At 33.9% G+C, this 16436-nt stretch overlaps 1 protein-coding gene across 1 annotated transcript in view; it reads right to left on the bottom strand.

Annotated features, from left to right (window-relative positions):
* Positions 1-16436, bottom strand: part of BBS9 (Bardet-Biedl syndrome 9) — a 278937-nt gene that overhangs the window by 148180 nt on the left and 114321 nt on the right. The window contains exon 19 of the mRNA XM_065752711.1: positions 5090-5272. Within this exon, the coding sequence (XP_065608783.1) occupies positions 5090-5272 (183 nt within the window). The remainder of the gene's footprint in view (positions 1-5089; positions 5273-16436) is intronic.

The raw sequence follows: 16436 nt of genomic DNA, 5'->3' as shown, positions 1-16436 counted from the left end.
GAAGCATATGAAATCTCATTCCTACAATACCATTTACCCCTCACTTTTATGCTGTCCTAAGCAAAAAACTAAGGTTCAGATAGAGGATGACAATTTTTTTAATGAAAATGATTATGCTTAGAAAGAAATAAAGCTTTACACTCCTTCATTTTATTTTGTCAATTATGGATTTAAAAAACACTAGCAATTTTCCCCCCAACCTTTACAAGGCTTGGATGACATTTTCAATGATGCCATTAAATGGTTTTTCTTTCAAAAGGAAAGCACAAGTCCAATCATTTATTTATTTATTTATTTTTAAATGTAGAGTATTACTACCAGCTGGAAAGAAAGGAAACAAATTTCACGTGCTTCTCCCACAAAAAACTATGCATTTCCAGCTGTATAATTTATTTTGTTTCTGAACAGAAGAATGTGGGAAAAAAGGGTATCTGTTATAAATGTGTCTGTTTGAGACAAACAAAGGATCTCGATACAACTACATAGAAATATACTTCCAAATTACTACTTGTCACTGCCCATCACGTTGTGGTTTTGTTGTTGCTGTTTTTTATTTTGGTTTGATTGGTTGAGATTGGAGTTTTTTGTTCATTTGCAAAGTATCAAATGATAATTTGTACAAGCTCATTGCAAGCAATATAATTTAAAGTATCCCAGCCTATTTTAAAATATTTGTTTGTTACATAGTTGGAACTTTGCTTTTTAAAACTGATTAGAAAAGACAAGAAAAGTACAGAAAGTAAGATATCAAAAAATTGATTGCAGATGCATTTTACCATGATTAAGACCTATCTTGATCTATACTCTAACTACAGAATTATTGAAAAGTGACAATTTATTAGAAAATTCTAAGAATTAAGGTTCGTGAAAATTATTCTTCCCAAAGATGTAGTTATTGGCTCAAAGTCCCAGCACTTATGAACATTAATGGAAAAAAATTAAGAGTAAGTTGGATACTGTTAGACTTGACAGAATTAAACCTCTTGGAATTATGGAATTAACCTTATCTTTAATCTTGGGAACTTTCAGCCAGTAAAGGATTCCTTCCCCAAACTGCAGTGTTCTGTTATTCAAGTGCTCTACAATAAATTCCATCTGGTATAATATATAAAGCCTAGCAGACTACCTAGCTTTTCCAAATTATTTATATTTTTCTGGTGGCTTACATTCAGAAGATCTAAAAGAAAGCACAGATGATTTTGATACTATCTCCTATTACTCTTTCAAGGCATTTTGTCATTGTTTCTTCATGCTTTTCCTTATCAACATTGTTTATTTTTCTACTTTATCAACAGACACTACAGGAGTAAATTTATAGTCATTAACTTTAGTTTATCAAACTAGATCACGGAATCACATAAATGCATTTTACCCACAGGCATTTATTTATTTTTTCCTTCCAAATTACAACTCGATAGGAAATTAACTTAGAATACAGACATTTACTTGGTTGCTATGATCTCAAACATAAACAAAAGCATATTAAAGTGTTCATCCTCAAAGCCAATTAATAGCTATTATTAACTGTAGTATCATGAGTGGTACTAGAAATTGATGATTTCTGAGAAATGAAAAGCTTTTATGACATTATTTGCTAGCATCAAGAGAACTATGAAAATAATTTTCCTTTAGTGAATTTACCACTGATGACTATGCTGTTGAGGGCACTTCATCAATCCTAAAATCATAACATTAATATCAACAGAATTTTTTTCCACTTGTAGTATGTTAAGCAAAGAGAAAATGTTAATAGTTTAATGATCAGACAACTGAGTAATCAGTCAATCCAAACTCCATACAATCATTATATCAAAACTATTCGGTGATATGAACCTTTGAACCCTTTAAATTAGGTTGGATAAATTCCCTGTCTTCCCCAAAGGATTTTCTATTTTAAGCATATTATCATTCAATCGCAAACTCAGCCTTTTTCAAGTATCTCATTTCATTCAGATGACTCAGCTCAGTAAAAGTAAAATGACTGAAAAACAACCCTTAAAACGTTCCTTGATATTTTTGATTTTTTTAGTAATTCAAATTGCTGCCACTGCCTGTTTTATGTTAATACCTGACTATTAGAGAATAGACCCCAACTTCCCTGAGAAAAACAAAATGCATAATAAAATCTCTGATAGATCATCAATATCATTACAGTGATCACGAATTCTTCTGTCACCAAAATAACTCTAACATATTGTCAGATATTTCAACAGATAATGAAGACAACACAGGATTCTAAACAGGTTTAATTTTTTAAACTATAAACTCTACCCAAGTTACTTGATAAATTAGCTCCTTATTTAAATCACTGGACAAAGCACAGATCTGGGAGATCTCATGCAACTTCTGATGTTATGCTTTCCAGACTCTCTGATATTCATGAAAGAATGACTAAAAACAGAGGATGGCCACAAATTCCCAGTATTACACAAAAGCAATCCTTTCAGTCAGCTTAAATTCAGAAATAATTGTTAATAATACATCGTGCCTAATATTAGTTATTCATAGAATATGCATTAAATTTTAGAAAATACAATAGAGGGGGAAAACTAGAGGTATTTTCAGAAATTTAAAGATAGCACCATAAAGTGAAGTTGGACTTTTCTTTTGTATTTTAAAGTACCTCATTTTGAAAGCTTGTTGTATTACTGTTGCTTTATCTCCATAGACAAGAAAATAGAATTTTACATTTTCTCAAGCATTTGTAGTAATAGACACAATTTATATAAAAAACTGTTGACAATGGGAACTCAAAACTTCTCTTCCCTATTTGCTAAATATCTGACTGGAGCGACTGCAAGGTCAAGAAAACAAGATGCAATCTGTCCTAAATGGAATGGTATGTATGAGAATAATGTTGATGTTATGGTCAGAGAAGCATTTCTTTTCACAGTAACAGTATATTCTAAACATTTCCCTTTTATTAAAAAAAAAAAAAAAACAAAAACAACACTTTCATAATTTAGTGTTTACAAAGCAGAAAATACTCTGGAAAGCTACACTGGACCCAAACGATCTTCAAAAACATTCCTCCAAATAAAAATAAGAGAAATCATTGCGCGGAATTGTTTGAGTAAATAAAATCCTTTAGAGTACTTTCTTTCATTACAGTTCTACTAAACTGCTTGCAAGGAAATGAGAACACTAGCTAGGAGCTTCTGTCCTTAAAAACCATTTTTATGTCAAAAGACTCCTCCTTTCCCTCCCTGGCCTAACTTAACTTCTCCTTAAACTACATTCAGATTTTGGCAGTTCCATAACAACTTCAATATGGCATGTATTTCCATATTTTGTAAAGGTTTCATTTCAATTTCCACCTCCAGTTATTGCTGGTTTATATTTTTCATCCTGGCTGCTCTGAAGAATGAACACCTTTACAATACTTATGTGGGGTCCCACAGCTTTAACATGAATCATTGTGAACTACAGTATTAAAGTGACATTGAGATATATATTAAACTGGTATCTTTTATTATAGATATGCAAAACATTTCCCCACAATTTACCAAAACGTGTCAAAATAAAACTTCATTGATGGCAAAATAAAAGTGAGTCATCCAAAAAGTGTTTGTTTGGGCTTTAATGAGATTGATGTGAACCATCTTTCAATTCTATTCATGCGACATACACCTCAGTTGTGCAGCATAATTTTAGAGTTTAAAAGAGCCAAAAGTCCAAAGCAAATCTCATTAAAAATGTTTTGTTTTGCCTCCTATGGGTCAATATCATGTAAAATGCCAAAACATACTTTTTTTCCCAGTTGAAATTGTAAATCACTTGTAGTTCACTTGGAACACAGCACAAACTTTCTAAATAGCCACAAACCATTCTAAGTATTCTGGGTATGTACTGAAATCTGATTTCACTTTATATTGCAAAAGTTCTGTACAGAGTTGTATAATTAAATTTAGAGTGTAGTCAGAAAAATTTTATTTTTTCTTACATTTAATTTGTCTGTGAAAACAGTAATGCAGTATACTTTAAATTCTGAATACCTAAAATAAACTGTGTTTAGAGGTGTGTTATCAGAGCTTATTTATCTTCTACATTTAAGTTTTGGTTATGTACTTTAATCTAGAATCCAACAGAAGGCTGGATTTGAATCTCTCTAACTGTTGCCTTTAGTTGTTAAAAGCTCTGAATATTCCTTACTTCCACTAAAGTAATATCATTTAGCTGGGGATCTTATATCAAAGTAGAATATTTTTTTTTAAATACAGAGTTCCCCAGATTTTGTACATAATCTCGCAAAGTCGCACATATTAGATCAGAGGAGAATTCACAAAGAATCTACATGATCTCAGACTATCTATGGTTAGGAGAATATAAGCAAGTTATCCAGGCTTGATATTTTCTTTGGATAACTTTCGTCCATTATATAAACCAGCATAAAAAATACTGAAGACGAAAGAGTGGCCAATGTTTAAATAAGAGACTGAATATATCATTTGACTGTGTGTGCATGCCTATTCATTATACTGACTGGAATTAGTATATAAAGGGAGCTTACAGAAAAGAAAAGACCCTTTGGCATGGTCTGTGGTGATAGGGCAAGAGGAAATGGCTTCAAACTTAAAAGAGAGAAGATATAAGGCGTCTTTTACAGTGAGGGTGCTGAGACACTGGAACAGGCTGCCCAGAAATGTGGTGGATGCCTCATCCTTGGGTTCACTGCAGAGGAGTTGGACTAGATGACCTTAAAAAGTCCCTTTCACCTCTAAGAATTCTATGACTTTAAGAATGTGTGCATGCAAGTACACAGACATGTATACATACCACATAGCATTTGTATTAGTGCATTTAAAAAAATTAGAACTAGTTCTAGCTTCCATCTAATTGTTAGCACTAACACAAGCCAAAGTTGTTACGGAATATACTCCCAGTGGTCTTGATATTTCTACTTGTTAAGTAGGAAATAACTGCTACTTTTTCATGAACTACTACCTAGTCCAAATTTTCAACTTCTCTGTGAAATCACGTAGTTTGCATCAGATGTGTACTACAAAAAACAATTTTCAACAAAGGACACAGAGAAATTCCTTTAAATGAGTATTTTTCAAGTAATTCTTACAGATTCTTAGATTCTTACCAGCTCTTGTGTATCTTCCGCTAATGGCAAAAATGTAGCTTCCATAATAGCAACTTGATCAGCATTGAGTTTCTGCCATAGGCTGATCAGCATGATCACAAGATGGGTGGCACTTTTCAACTTCGTGAATGCCTGGAACATGTTGGCTTGATTTTCTTCTGCTGCATCTGCTAGAGCTATTACCTGCAAAAATTACAAACTTCTGTTAAGTATAATTTTACCATCCGTTAACACTTAACATTGAAATTACATTTGGCACACTCTTATTTTCCTTTAGAAGGTCCTGAGGAATTCTGTTTTCCATAAACACAAACCATGGATTATTAAATGAATTATCATTTATCTAGATTTTTCCTTTGTATACCCAAGGTAATTTCAAGTCCATATGGCAATACAATTAATCTATCTCGTACTACAGTCAACATAGAAAGGATTCTGTTTAGTGTGTATTCTTAAGGCATTTCTGAAACTGATCCCCACCAATCCATATAATACATGATAAACTAACTTTCAGGTTTATACCACACATGATGCTAATCCCTGTACAACAAGAAAGCCTACTGTATTAATCAAAAACAATATGTTGATTTTATTCCATTAAAAACACTATATATAATTATTTCCACATGAACACAACAGACATCTGTTACTTTATTAACTCCCAGGTCTCCCTGTGTTTTGCACTAGTTGTTTCAGCATTTATGCCAAAATGTAAAGAGTACGAGTCCTGTTTATGACAGCAATACTGCTTTAGCATACCTGCCATAGATTCTGAAATATTATTTTTTTTTTAATAAAGTAAAACAGCAGATAAGTTTCTTGTAAGATGATAGGATAACAAAGTACTTCAGTACAAGGTGGGGGTTGTGAATAGAAAAGCTATGACATCCTACTCATTTCAGAAATAACTTCTCGCTGTGGATGATCACTCACACCACTATGATAATCGGTGTTTCTGAAAAGCATTGTAAAAAATCTCTTCTTCTTGAAATACGTTTAGACGTTTTTCACCACTTACTAGTGAAAACATGACAGTGATTTCAATACGCAGTTGCCATCATTTCAATATGCCAACAGTAGATTTGCCATGCTACTTGCACTGATTTACTTCAGCTAAAGTTACAGAAGAAATTCAAGTGGTTTATCATAGGGAGGGTGCGCACAATTTATGAGACCTGCTCTCTTGAATGCCCCAAGATTTTCATGTTGCCTAAACAATACTTCATTTGCAGCAGTGAAGATTATTTTCTCTGTCATTTAAAACAATTCAAAACACTTCCCCTCAACCACTTTTTCCTTCTGTGTATTTATCTGTGAAATCATGGAATCATAGGGGTTGGAAGGGACCTCAAAAGATCATCAAGTCCAACCCCCCTGCCAAAGCAGGTTCCCTATACCAGGTAATGGGGTAATAGGTGCTTTACTGGAGTTGTGAAAGGCCTCCCAGAAACACTGCTGAAGTGTAATTACTATTTCAACAGAATTTACAAAGTAAAACTCAATCCATTAGCATTTGGCAACAGCAGGAAAATGAAAATACTATACAATGCATCCTCAGCCTGGAAACAAAGCCAACCAGCTGTTAGCATTTGGTGGAGGAAAACTATTTTTAAATCTGCAACACTGGCATTAGAGATGTGTGTGTGTTCCCTCCAAGTTCCCATGTGACTGGGAAGATAAAGACAACAGAGAATTTTAGGGAACTATAAATATGAAACATTTCAAACCAAATGTGTTGATAGCTTTTGTTTTAGATTGTAAAATGCTACATTTCCAAATAAAATGGAGAACCCACAGGACACTTACAAATTCAAACACTGTATAAATCAGACCCGAGGGGAAGGGAAGAGACGAGCTCAGCTAACTGCACTAAGAAGTGGGAAATGAATCTCTAACAGTAAAAAACAAAATTACCTAAGGTGCTTAAAAGAAAGCAATAGTATCACAGCCACGAAAGCCCTGGTGCCCTATCCATCTTATCATTCTTTAAGAGGTGCAGCTCCACAGCATGCTTACTTTTCTGTGGTTTTGTATTACAAAGTCACATGACAAATTCACCACTGCAGAGCACCTTACATGAGGTGCAACTGACTGGCACAGTCACTGATTGCATACACGACACAGCTCAATCTTTACAGAAGACAAGTAACAACAGTAGACAAGTCCTCTGCACCCAAACAGCAGCCTTCGATCAACCTACCACCTCTTCTGCGCAATATGCATTCAAAAATACTGGGAATAAAAGTATGATATCATGAACTTAACATGCTAGTGACATTAATCACTATGGTCCCTAAAATACTGTAGTTGGATGGGATAGCAGAATGGATTAATTCACAGTTTTTAGAAATTAGAATAAAGTTATCTTCATACTGGATGCAAGTCAGTCAGGTAACAGGCAGTTACTGGATGCTAGTGTCATGTTAGTAAGGCTGAAGAAGCAGACAAATGTCACTGTGCTTATGCGACAGCTACTGGAACCTCCATTACACAATAGAGGTAGAGGACACCTACACTGAGTCACACTTGAATTCCTCGATGGTCTCTCACTCTGTCCTATGCTTAACACAGTATTGGATACATCAGAAGCTAAGAGAAGTTATTCCTGGTGTTTTACTTCAAGGAAAGTTATTCCAGAATTTGCATTCTTTCTATTTTACAACAATAAACAAAGGAGATGCTCACTTTTGATAGGCTATAAGACTAAAATAACTAAGTGTCACACTCCCAAACAGCAGCTAATACACCAACGCTAAAAGCTATTTTAAAAGCAGCTTAATTAAAAAAAAAAAAACAGCAAAAATTACAATGGTCAAAAAACTGTTACAGCTCAATCTGCTTAGTCAACATCCAATTTATTGTCTTTACAAATGGAGACAAAACTTACAAAAAAATCACCCAGCGCATCTTGTTTCTTCATAGGGTAGAAGCAAAAATATATTGCAACTGGTAGTCCAAAGCACAGATTAAATGCAAACAATTAGTCCAACTGAAAACAAGAAATCACCCATTGTAGCCTTCCTCTGCCTATTTAACTTTTATCTTTCTCCTTGATGTTTGATATCAATCTTTGATATCACAGAGATGCCAAAAATATCTAAGTTTAATGTAATGAAAGTAATGGAAGAAAGGAAGATGTCTGAAAGAAAAAAAAAAGCTAAAAGGTATTGAAATGGCTTGAACGTGCAGTATTTGTTACATATTTTTACAACTGACAAAAAGACATCTTTCATTTACAGCCTTTTTGGTTTTTTTTTTTTTTTTTGTATAACAACTCACCAATTCTCCCTGTGTTCCAAATACATATCTCAGCAAAGCACAGGCCAGTTACAATTATTAATGAAAGTACACTGTTAAAAAGAAAGAGAGAAGTAGAGAACTACTGTCTAAATTAAGATCACGCTTTTAATGGAGTTGAAAGTTTCATATTCACAGTACAGGTATGCCTGAAATCTAGAAGTGTTTCTGTAATCTCTTAAGAACTTCTCCCATTAACACTATTACTGATATTCAACTGCAAATATTTCCAAGTACAGAGAACTTCTCACATTTTCAGAACGGCTTTCCATACTTATTTCATTGCTAAGTAGACCTTATAAGATCGTCAAGAATTTGAAAACTGCACACGAATGGCTATTCAAGTTTAAAAAATAAGTAAATAAATAAATGCCACATCTCTCCATTATTACCACATATATTTTTGGGCAGTGTTTTAACATCCAGCAGTATTATTGCAAAATACCCCCTCTTCACTCACAGACAAATTCCCTAAAGCAATAATGAACATAATTATCACTGGTTCATTCCAAATAAAATTCCAAAAATACAAAAGGGCATATTAGCTAACTAAGAAATTAAAGAAAACTTTTTTTTTTCTTCTTTATTTGAAGAAGAGCTAGAAATGAGCACGAAGCTCCACACAGTTTTCTTTTGAGTGGTTAGTGTATTTTCTTGGAGACAAAAACACGATAGGGATTGAAGACTCTCACAGGTTTTATACCAGATTCCAAAATGGAGAACAGGAAATTTGACGGACAACTTCTTTTTTCTTTTTGAAAGTGGGCAAGAAAAACATAACTGTTCACCGTAGATTAAACTTCAGCCAACTGTTCTTAGTCTCATCTGTTTCTAACACAATAGGTTCACCTTCTAGCAAATTTGAAGTATCTTTATTTTCAACAGAAATCATTAGTGGAAGTCAGCAGAGATTTGGTACTTAAGAAATAAAGGATTCTCTTTACATTTCATACATATGCATTTAAGAGATGGTCTTCTATGCAAAATGTGTTAAAATAAGACAAATAGCATCAGAAGTATAATTACTTTGAACCAGACACAAGAATGATAAATTATCAAGACAGTTATCATGTACACCATAGTAAACTAATGCAAAGCCCCCCTGTCTAGTGTCAGAAAATAGATAACCTGCACTAAGGAATAATTATACAAGCAAAAACATTGATCACAAGCTCATAGGTCTCCTCTGGCAATTGTTAAAAATTTAATACAGAATTACTTATTGTAAGGTATCTATCTAACCCCTTCAAGCTTATTTTTTAAGCAAAGCTAAATCCTCATAAAGTAAAACCTGAATGCACATAAAGCACAAAAAATATAGAGAGGTGAGAATTCTCATGATGACTACTTGTTCCTCCCTGTTGTAACAGGGCATATAGTACTATTCTACTTCACTATATCCTGTATTCATTCATTTTAGAAAAGGAAATAGAATTCAACAACTACATCTATAACAACATCTAATCGAATATTCTTGTGGTTTTAAGAGGTCTCCATCACATATCTTAGTTCACATGGAACAAGCAAGCATCTACAGTAAATTCTTTAACCCTACAAGTCATTTTGTTTACCTTACAGATGGCATGCAGCCCTACACAAAAGCTAATGCACCAGTAAAGCAAACCTTCAGAACAGATAAGACAAGGTGGTAGCAATATATCAGTTTAATTAATAAACTTATGAATATCCTTATTCTAGGAGTGAACTATTTTCTTGAGGGCAACTCTCAATGCAGTTTGTGAAGTAAGCAAATGGTGAGTAGCAGACTGGATCCCTCTGCAGCCCTTCTCACTCAACGACCATTGTGCACATAACTTTTGACAAGTGACCGAGGCTTTATGGAATGCAGGCACAGATATCCATGTCAGAGAGTGATCTTTATTTAGCTCCCTGTCATCAGGACAAGTATGTCACTCCTGAACTTTACCTCTGTGGTGTTCCCACAGCCCCACAGCACAAATGTAGAACAAGCATCAGGGTTCAGTACCTCAGGCCACAGTTATCCCACTTAGATATGAATGCCCCCAATTGCACTAACCATGGCCAAAGTTTTTGAAACCATTGCACAGACCCACTATGATGACAACAAAGCATCAGTTCACAATGGAACCAAATACTCAGCTTTCAAGTGAAGCTCCACATGACCCAGTGCTGAGAAAAGAGCAGAGAGATGAAAGAGGCAGCATTGTATGCTATGGTTCATTATCTGGATGCAGCCAGCTACCTCCTAAGACAAGCATGAAATTATTGCTCACCATAAGTAGTTACTACAGCAATCGCAGCCTCTGGAAACTAGAAAAACTATATTAGTGAAATGCTAGAGTTTGCAGCGGATGTTGTGTGAATTTATTTCTTTCTATGTTATTTCCATGACAGAATTATCCCTAATAGCTCAACAGCACCTTCTCCTAAACTGGAACTTGCCAAGGAGCAGTACTGCATACAAGCTGACACAAAATACACATTAAGACAGCAGACAGTTCCAACACTCTTTGAAAGCCAAATGTATATACTGTTTATATTTAGAATTCTCTCTTGAAGCTTCGCATATAATAAAGCTGTTTTACCTCAGCAAACCAAAGAGATAGTGCAATATTATCACAGAGTCATGCTGCATCTATTTTATTTCATTCAAAGAAATAGGGACAAAGATACTGTTAAGAATATCTTTCTAGATAAAGTACCTATCTTTTCAACAATCCAAAGACAAAATTGTATGACTACATTCAACTGAAAATTGGAAAAAAAAAGTCTATATCCTTTTCTTTCTTCCTTTTTAGAAAACACAGCCAGCCTATAACTGTGTCTTCACAAGTTTCTATTCCACCACTTTTTACCTATATCAGTATGCCCCATTTTATTCAAAAAGCTTTTAGAAGGTTTATGCAAAATATTTGGCAGGTTCAGAACCCCAGTTCCCTGAGTACATTAAGTAAACTCACTTGAATTGTTAATGCATTTAAACACAAGTTAAAATCCCAATGGATCAATAACATCTTACTCCAAAGGAAATATGTTTTCATCGGGTAAAGCATTTAGACAAGCACTGCCAGTAGACTTGGTTAGTTCTACATAAAAATGGCTGTGATGTGATTAAACTGAGCATATTCATATTCCCCTTCGTTTAAGGGGGATACACAAGTTAATAGTGAAAAGTTCTGTCTAAACAATAAAAATATGATGGCAAAAAAGTATTACTCCATTAAATCATAATCAAATCATAACAGAGTAATACTTTTTTAATCCATTAAAAAGTATTATTTCATTACTTTTACCAGTTTACTGGTTTTATTTAATCTCACTATGCTACCTAATACTGCAGCCTATTCACAGTAACAGAAAAGAACTTCTGTTGCCTATAATATTTCTTCTGTCTGAAGTAATGGTGCCAGCAAAAAATACTTAGATTTGATTAATCTACTTTTCTCAATTTTCTTGATTTTTAAGAAAGAGTTCATTTCTTTAGAAGCCAGATGAACTAAAGAAGTTTATAAGAACACACAAGTATTTAAGCATTTAAGACCTCACCTGCTCTGGATAGTCCATCTACAAGTAATATTACCAGTTTTACAGGTGAGTAAATGCTTATTATTTGGTACAATTATTAAATACCAAGATGGGGAAAAATATTTATCATGAGAGAATGCCAAAAGTTACAGTATGCTCCAAAAATATATATGACACTTTCCAACACATTTAGAAGCGAGTCCTACACTGTAAATCAACATTTAAATGTGTAGATAGAAAATTAGTAGCTTATCCGAGTGAAACAGCATCTGGTGCAAGCTACACAAACCCCAAGAAGTCAGTGAGTTACAATGCATCTTTTACTTCCCCCTTCAAAACAAATGTGCCAAATAATGTGCAGATATGTCAAAGAATCGCTGATAGCCAATCAACACTGAAGACAAGAGTTTCACTGTGAAGCTGTGGTTGAATTGGCAGCAATGTATTAAAAAATACAGCCAAGCATTAGCTAAATGGAGACAGAGAGGTGGAGAGCTTGGTTTATATCACTAAATACATAGTATTATGTAATGATGACAAAAATATTTTACAACTGAGGAACAAACTTTGGCATATTAAAATAAGCTTTGCAGATAAACAAATGGTTAAAAAAAAAAAACCTAACAGGAGCCTGCAAGTTTTTAAATGTATTCCATGTATTTTATTTGAGGATGAAATTAAACACCCACTAGAGCTCAGCCATGTCCCACCTGTGGCCCCTTCTACCAATATTCCATTAAATTTTGCTGCAACTGAGGCAAAATGGCGTCTGACACAGAAGAGCATACGAGGCATTGTGGTGTGGAATTTAACTCCTCCATGCAGAAAAAATGGCACACAATGATGTTTATGGACACAGAGGATCTGAGCACAGCGGGTGGTGCACTTCTGCAGTGAAAACAACAGTGGGTCACCACTGTTGATGCGGAAGAATACCATTTTGCAGCTGAGAATATTCTCTATCAAATAGTGTTATTGTGATCTTTGTACCTGTTGTAGTTTCCATGGAAATAAACAGAAGGCATTACTTTCAGAGCAACCCACATATATGTGATCCAACTTAATTTCTCTGCACTTAGCGTGGCCCAGGCAATCCTAAATGATAAGGCATCCACACATTAGACACCACTTCTGCAAAAATCCACAAACAGCAAAGTTTAATGAGCAAAAGCAAAGCTTTACTATCATGAGTGGGAATGTTAAACTGATTCAGCAAGGGCAGTATTTCATCCTATTATAGAAGACTACACTCAGTATGATTAGTTACATACATCTAGTAGAAAAAAAGTCTGCAGTATGTTTGATACATAGCTAGCTCTGGAAATCAACAATAAATCTAAAAATCAATGTTGTTTCCCAAAAATTACATGCTAAATCATGTATCACCTAAATCAGGCTTGTCTTATGTCTATATTTTATTATTAAAAACAAAAACAAAAATAAACTTGTGAACAAACAAAATTCCTAAAAGGTTAATAAAACCAAATGCAACTAACACACTATGGAGATATTTTTCCTTTTGGATAGACACACATAAAGCAATTCCAGCAAATTCTGTTCCGAACACCTTCATCATTACTAGTATCAATACTGAACAAATCAGCAAGGTAGTTAAGACACTGAAATACTAAGATAAATTCCACTATATTGCATTTGTCCACCCAATTCCATGTGCAACTTTGGCAATTCTGCTTTTACTGAATAACCTCAGAGAATTATCCAAAATTCCTCATCCAGGCTGACGAATACATAAGTTAAAATGATTAGAAAACATTGCAGTTGCTAACAGTTTGGAAGTAACAGTAAGGCTCAGAATGATTAAATTAAAAGAATAAAGTGGGAAACAATTTTAAACACGGCAATCAAAGAAAATGAATGGCAGGCTAATTAGAAGCTCAAGTTTTTAACTACAACCCTAATTTCAGGACATCTCTCAAGAATACCTTTCTATTTTGAAACACTTTGTAGGATTTTTCTTTTGGTACAATCTTGAGAGCTTGTGCCAGTTCATTTGGAAATAAAACATGCTTTTCAAGTTGAAGTACAAAGGTCTAAAAACATGTGAAATGTTTGTTTGAATACGTTGTCTTTGAATTAGGGTTTTTTCCATAATTTCTTCTTTTTTTTTTTTGTTCTGAAAGAAGCATAGCTATTTCAAAACAAAAGAACACTGTGATGAAATGCATGTTTTATAAAAACCAACCTATATTAAACTTGAACAGAATTAAAAGAGATTGGAGTTATTTTCTAAAAGAAAAACAGAAAGAAAAGTTTCAAACCAGACTTTCAGTGCAAGTAAAAATTCAGCATTCATTGAAGGTGCCAAAAGAATATGTTTCAAACATTATTCTTGTATTTCTCCACAGAAGAAGTACAACTGAGATCACAATAATGCCATAATCCTCAGCAAATAATTTCTATCAATCTTATGAGATGCAACTCATTTTGTAAGATACTTTACTTCTATGCCAATAGTCATAATTGTAATATAAATCACACAATGAAGAAGCAAAGTGATTACCATATCCATGGGATCCTTCATCTACAGAAAAAGAAAGAAAAATAGAAAAAAGGAACCATCTTAAGTAACACCATAGTCTATTCAACATCAGCTTTCCAGGTGTGTTCAAAATAGCATACTTTTAGGTCACCAAATTCATTGTGCTGTGGATAATGACCAAACAAACGATTCCCATTCTTCAGCACACCTGGAACTGCACCTTCTTTCTTTGTTCCTTTCTAACTCTCTTCTCCATCTGAGAAATTAAGAAAATTCCCACCTGAAATACTCTGTTAATTCACAAGAACAAAGACCAGCGGAACAAAATCAGGTGAAGTTTTCTTTATGTGTGCATCTGCCCTAGCGACACAATAAACTGCCCTACTGAAACATATAAATTAGAAAATAAGTACTAATAAAAAAAAGTAAAACAAGTAAATACTTGTCCCCCAAATTTGATTTTCTTATGTTCAAATTAAGACAAGCTGCAGAGCCAGAAGTTATTTTAACATGTAAAAGTGACTTTAATACAGCATAATGTCAACAGATTGTCTCATTACAGGGCATAGATAGGTATCCAGCAAAATAAATGCCATTATTATATGTGCACATATATATTTGCAGGACTGGATCTTTATTATTAGTATTAACATTTATATATATAATTCTCCTATTACACGTCTATATATATGTGAGCCAATATGACATACATACATTCATTTCAAAATAAAGTTATATACAACCTTTGAGAAATGTTATGAAAAAAACAAGAACAAAAACAACAGTTAAAACAGTTAAAAGTTATATGCAAATGTCTTTAACAATCTTTGGAAATACAACTATTTCCAGTAGGACATCAGCTAACTGTACCCATATCCCACAGTATTCCTCTTTTTCTCAAAATAAATGAAGACTCAAAATAGAGAAGACCTAACAAACAGATTAAAGAAACTCCTTCCAGTATCAGTTTAGGTTTAATTATCCACTGAAAGAACACCTGTGTGACACACTTGCCAATTTTTTAACATGAACGCATTTTTTTACCTAGCCTCACTATCTATGTGGTACATTGTATGCTGACAGAAAAGCAAGATGACTCAGGCCAGCCTGGCCTTATGGAGGAATATTTCCAAAAAGTCTTTGGAAGTACTTCAGAGAGATCCAAAGTTTAATTCAACACTACTTCCTAGAAGACAGCTATTTTGCTCCACAAACTAAAACATTTCAAAAAACCCTATAACCAAATGCACAGAAATGCATGCATTTAAACTGCAACCTTCCATAAGCAAACTTATCATTCCCTGTCTTCCCTTATTCTAGCAGGCTGCTGATTCTATCAAGGCCCTACTGACCTAGACTAAGACTCCCACTGGGACAGCAGATGAAAAAAAGAGAGCAATTGTCAAGTGGGTGAGCTTAGACCTCTGAAATGTGATAACTGACCTTGCATCTCTCTCTGTTTTAAGTCCAGAAAAAATAAAATAAATAATAATAAAAAGAAAAAAATATATATATATATCCTTATTTTATGAGCAAATGTTTATGGGTAGCTCTACTGCATAATATTTGGATTAACAAATATTACCTTCAATTATGTTAGTAGAGGAAAGAGCTCATTTTTCAAGGCTAATATGTAATCACACACAAACACACCCCACTAAATTAGCAACAAATGCTCTTACTGATCTTAGCCAAGATAGGCTTCCTGATAAGATTCTCTTTAAAAAAAAAAATAATCTCAATTTAAACACTTATCTTCTTTCCCTGATGTAGTACAGCTGAAGTTCATGCTTTGATTCAGTCAAATCTAATAGTTTTAACTTAGTTTTGTCCATTACTGGTCATAATAAGACATATTCAAAAGGGTATTTATGTTTGCTCTATTCTATTGCATAAAGTTAGGAAAGCACATCTGGGTAGCGTACCTTCTAGCCACAGTACAGACCAAAAATCCAGATAAAAGTTTTGTCTAGAGGGATGACTAAATGAGTTGGCCAAATATCAGAACAAAATCACTTTGATGTTTCAAGTTGGTGGAGCTCA

This window comes from Cyrtonyx montezumae, unplaced genomic scaffold, assembly GCF_038088225.1.
Source record: "Cyrtonyx montezumae isolate F1298 unplaced genomic scaffold, pur_monq_1.0 scaffold_8, whole genome shotgun sequence".
In the NCBI taxonomy this organism is placed as follows: domain Eukaryota; kingdom Metazoa; phylum Chordata; class Aves; order Galliformes; family Odontophoridae; genus Cyrtonyx; species Cyrtonyx montezumae.
Note: the sequence above shows the minus strand (reverse complement) of the source record. Positions and strands in the feature narration are given on the sequence as shown.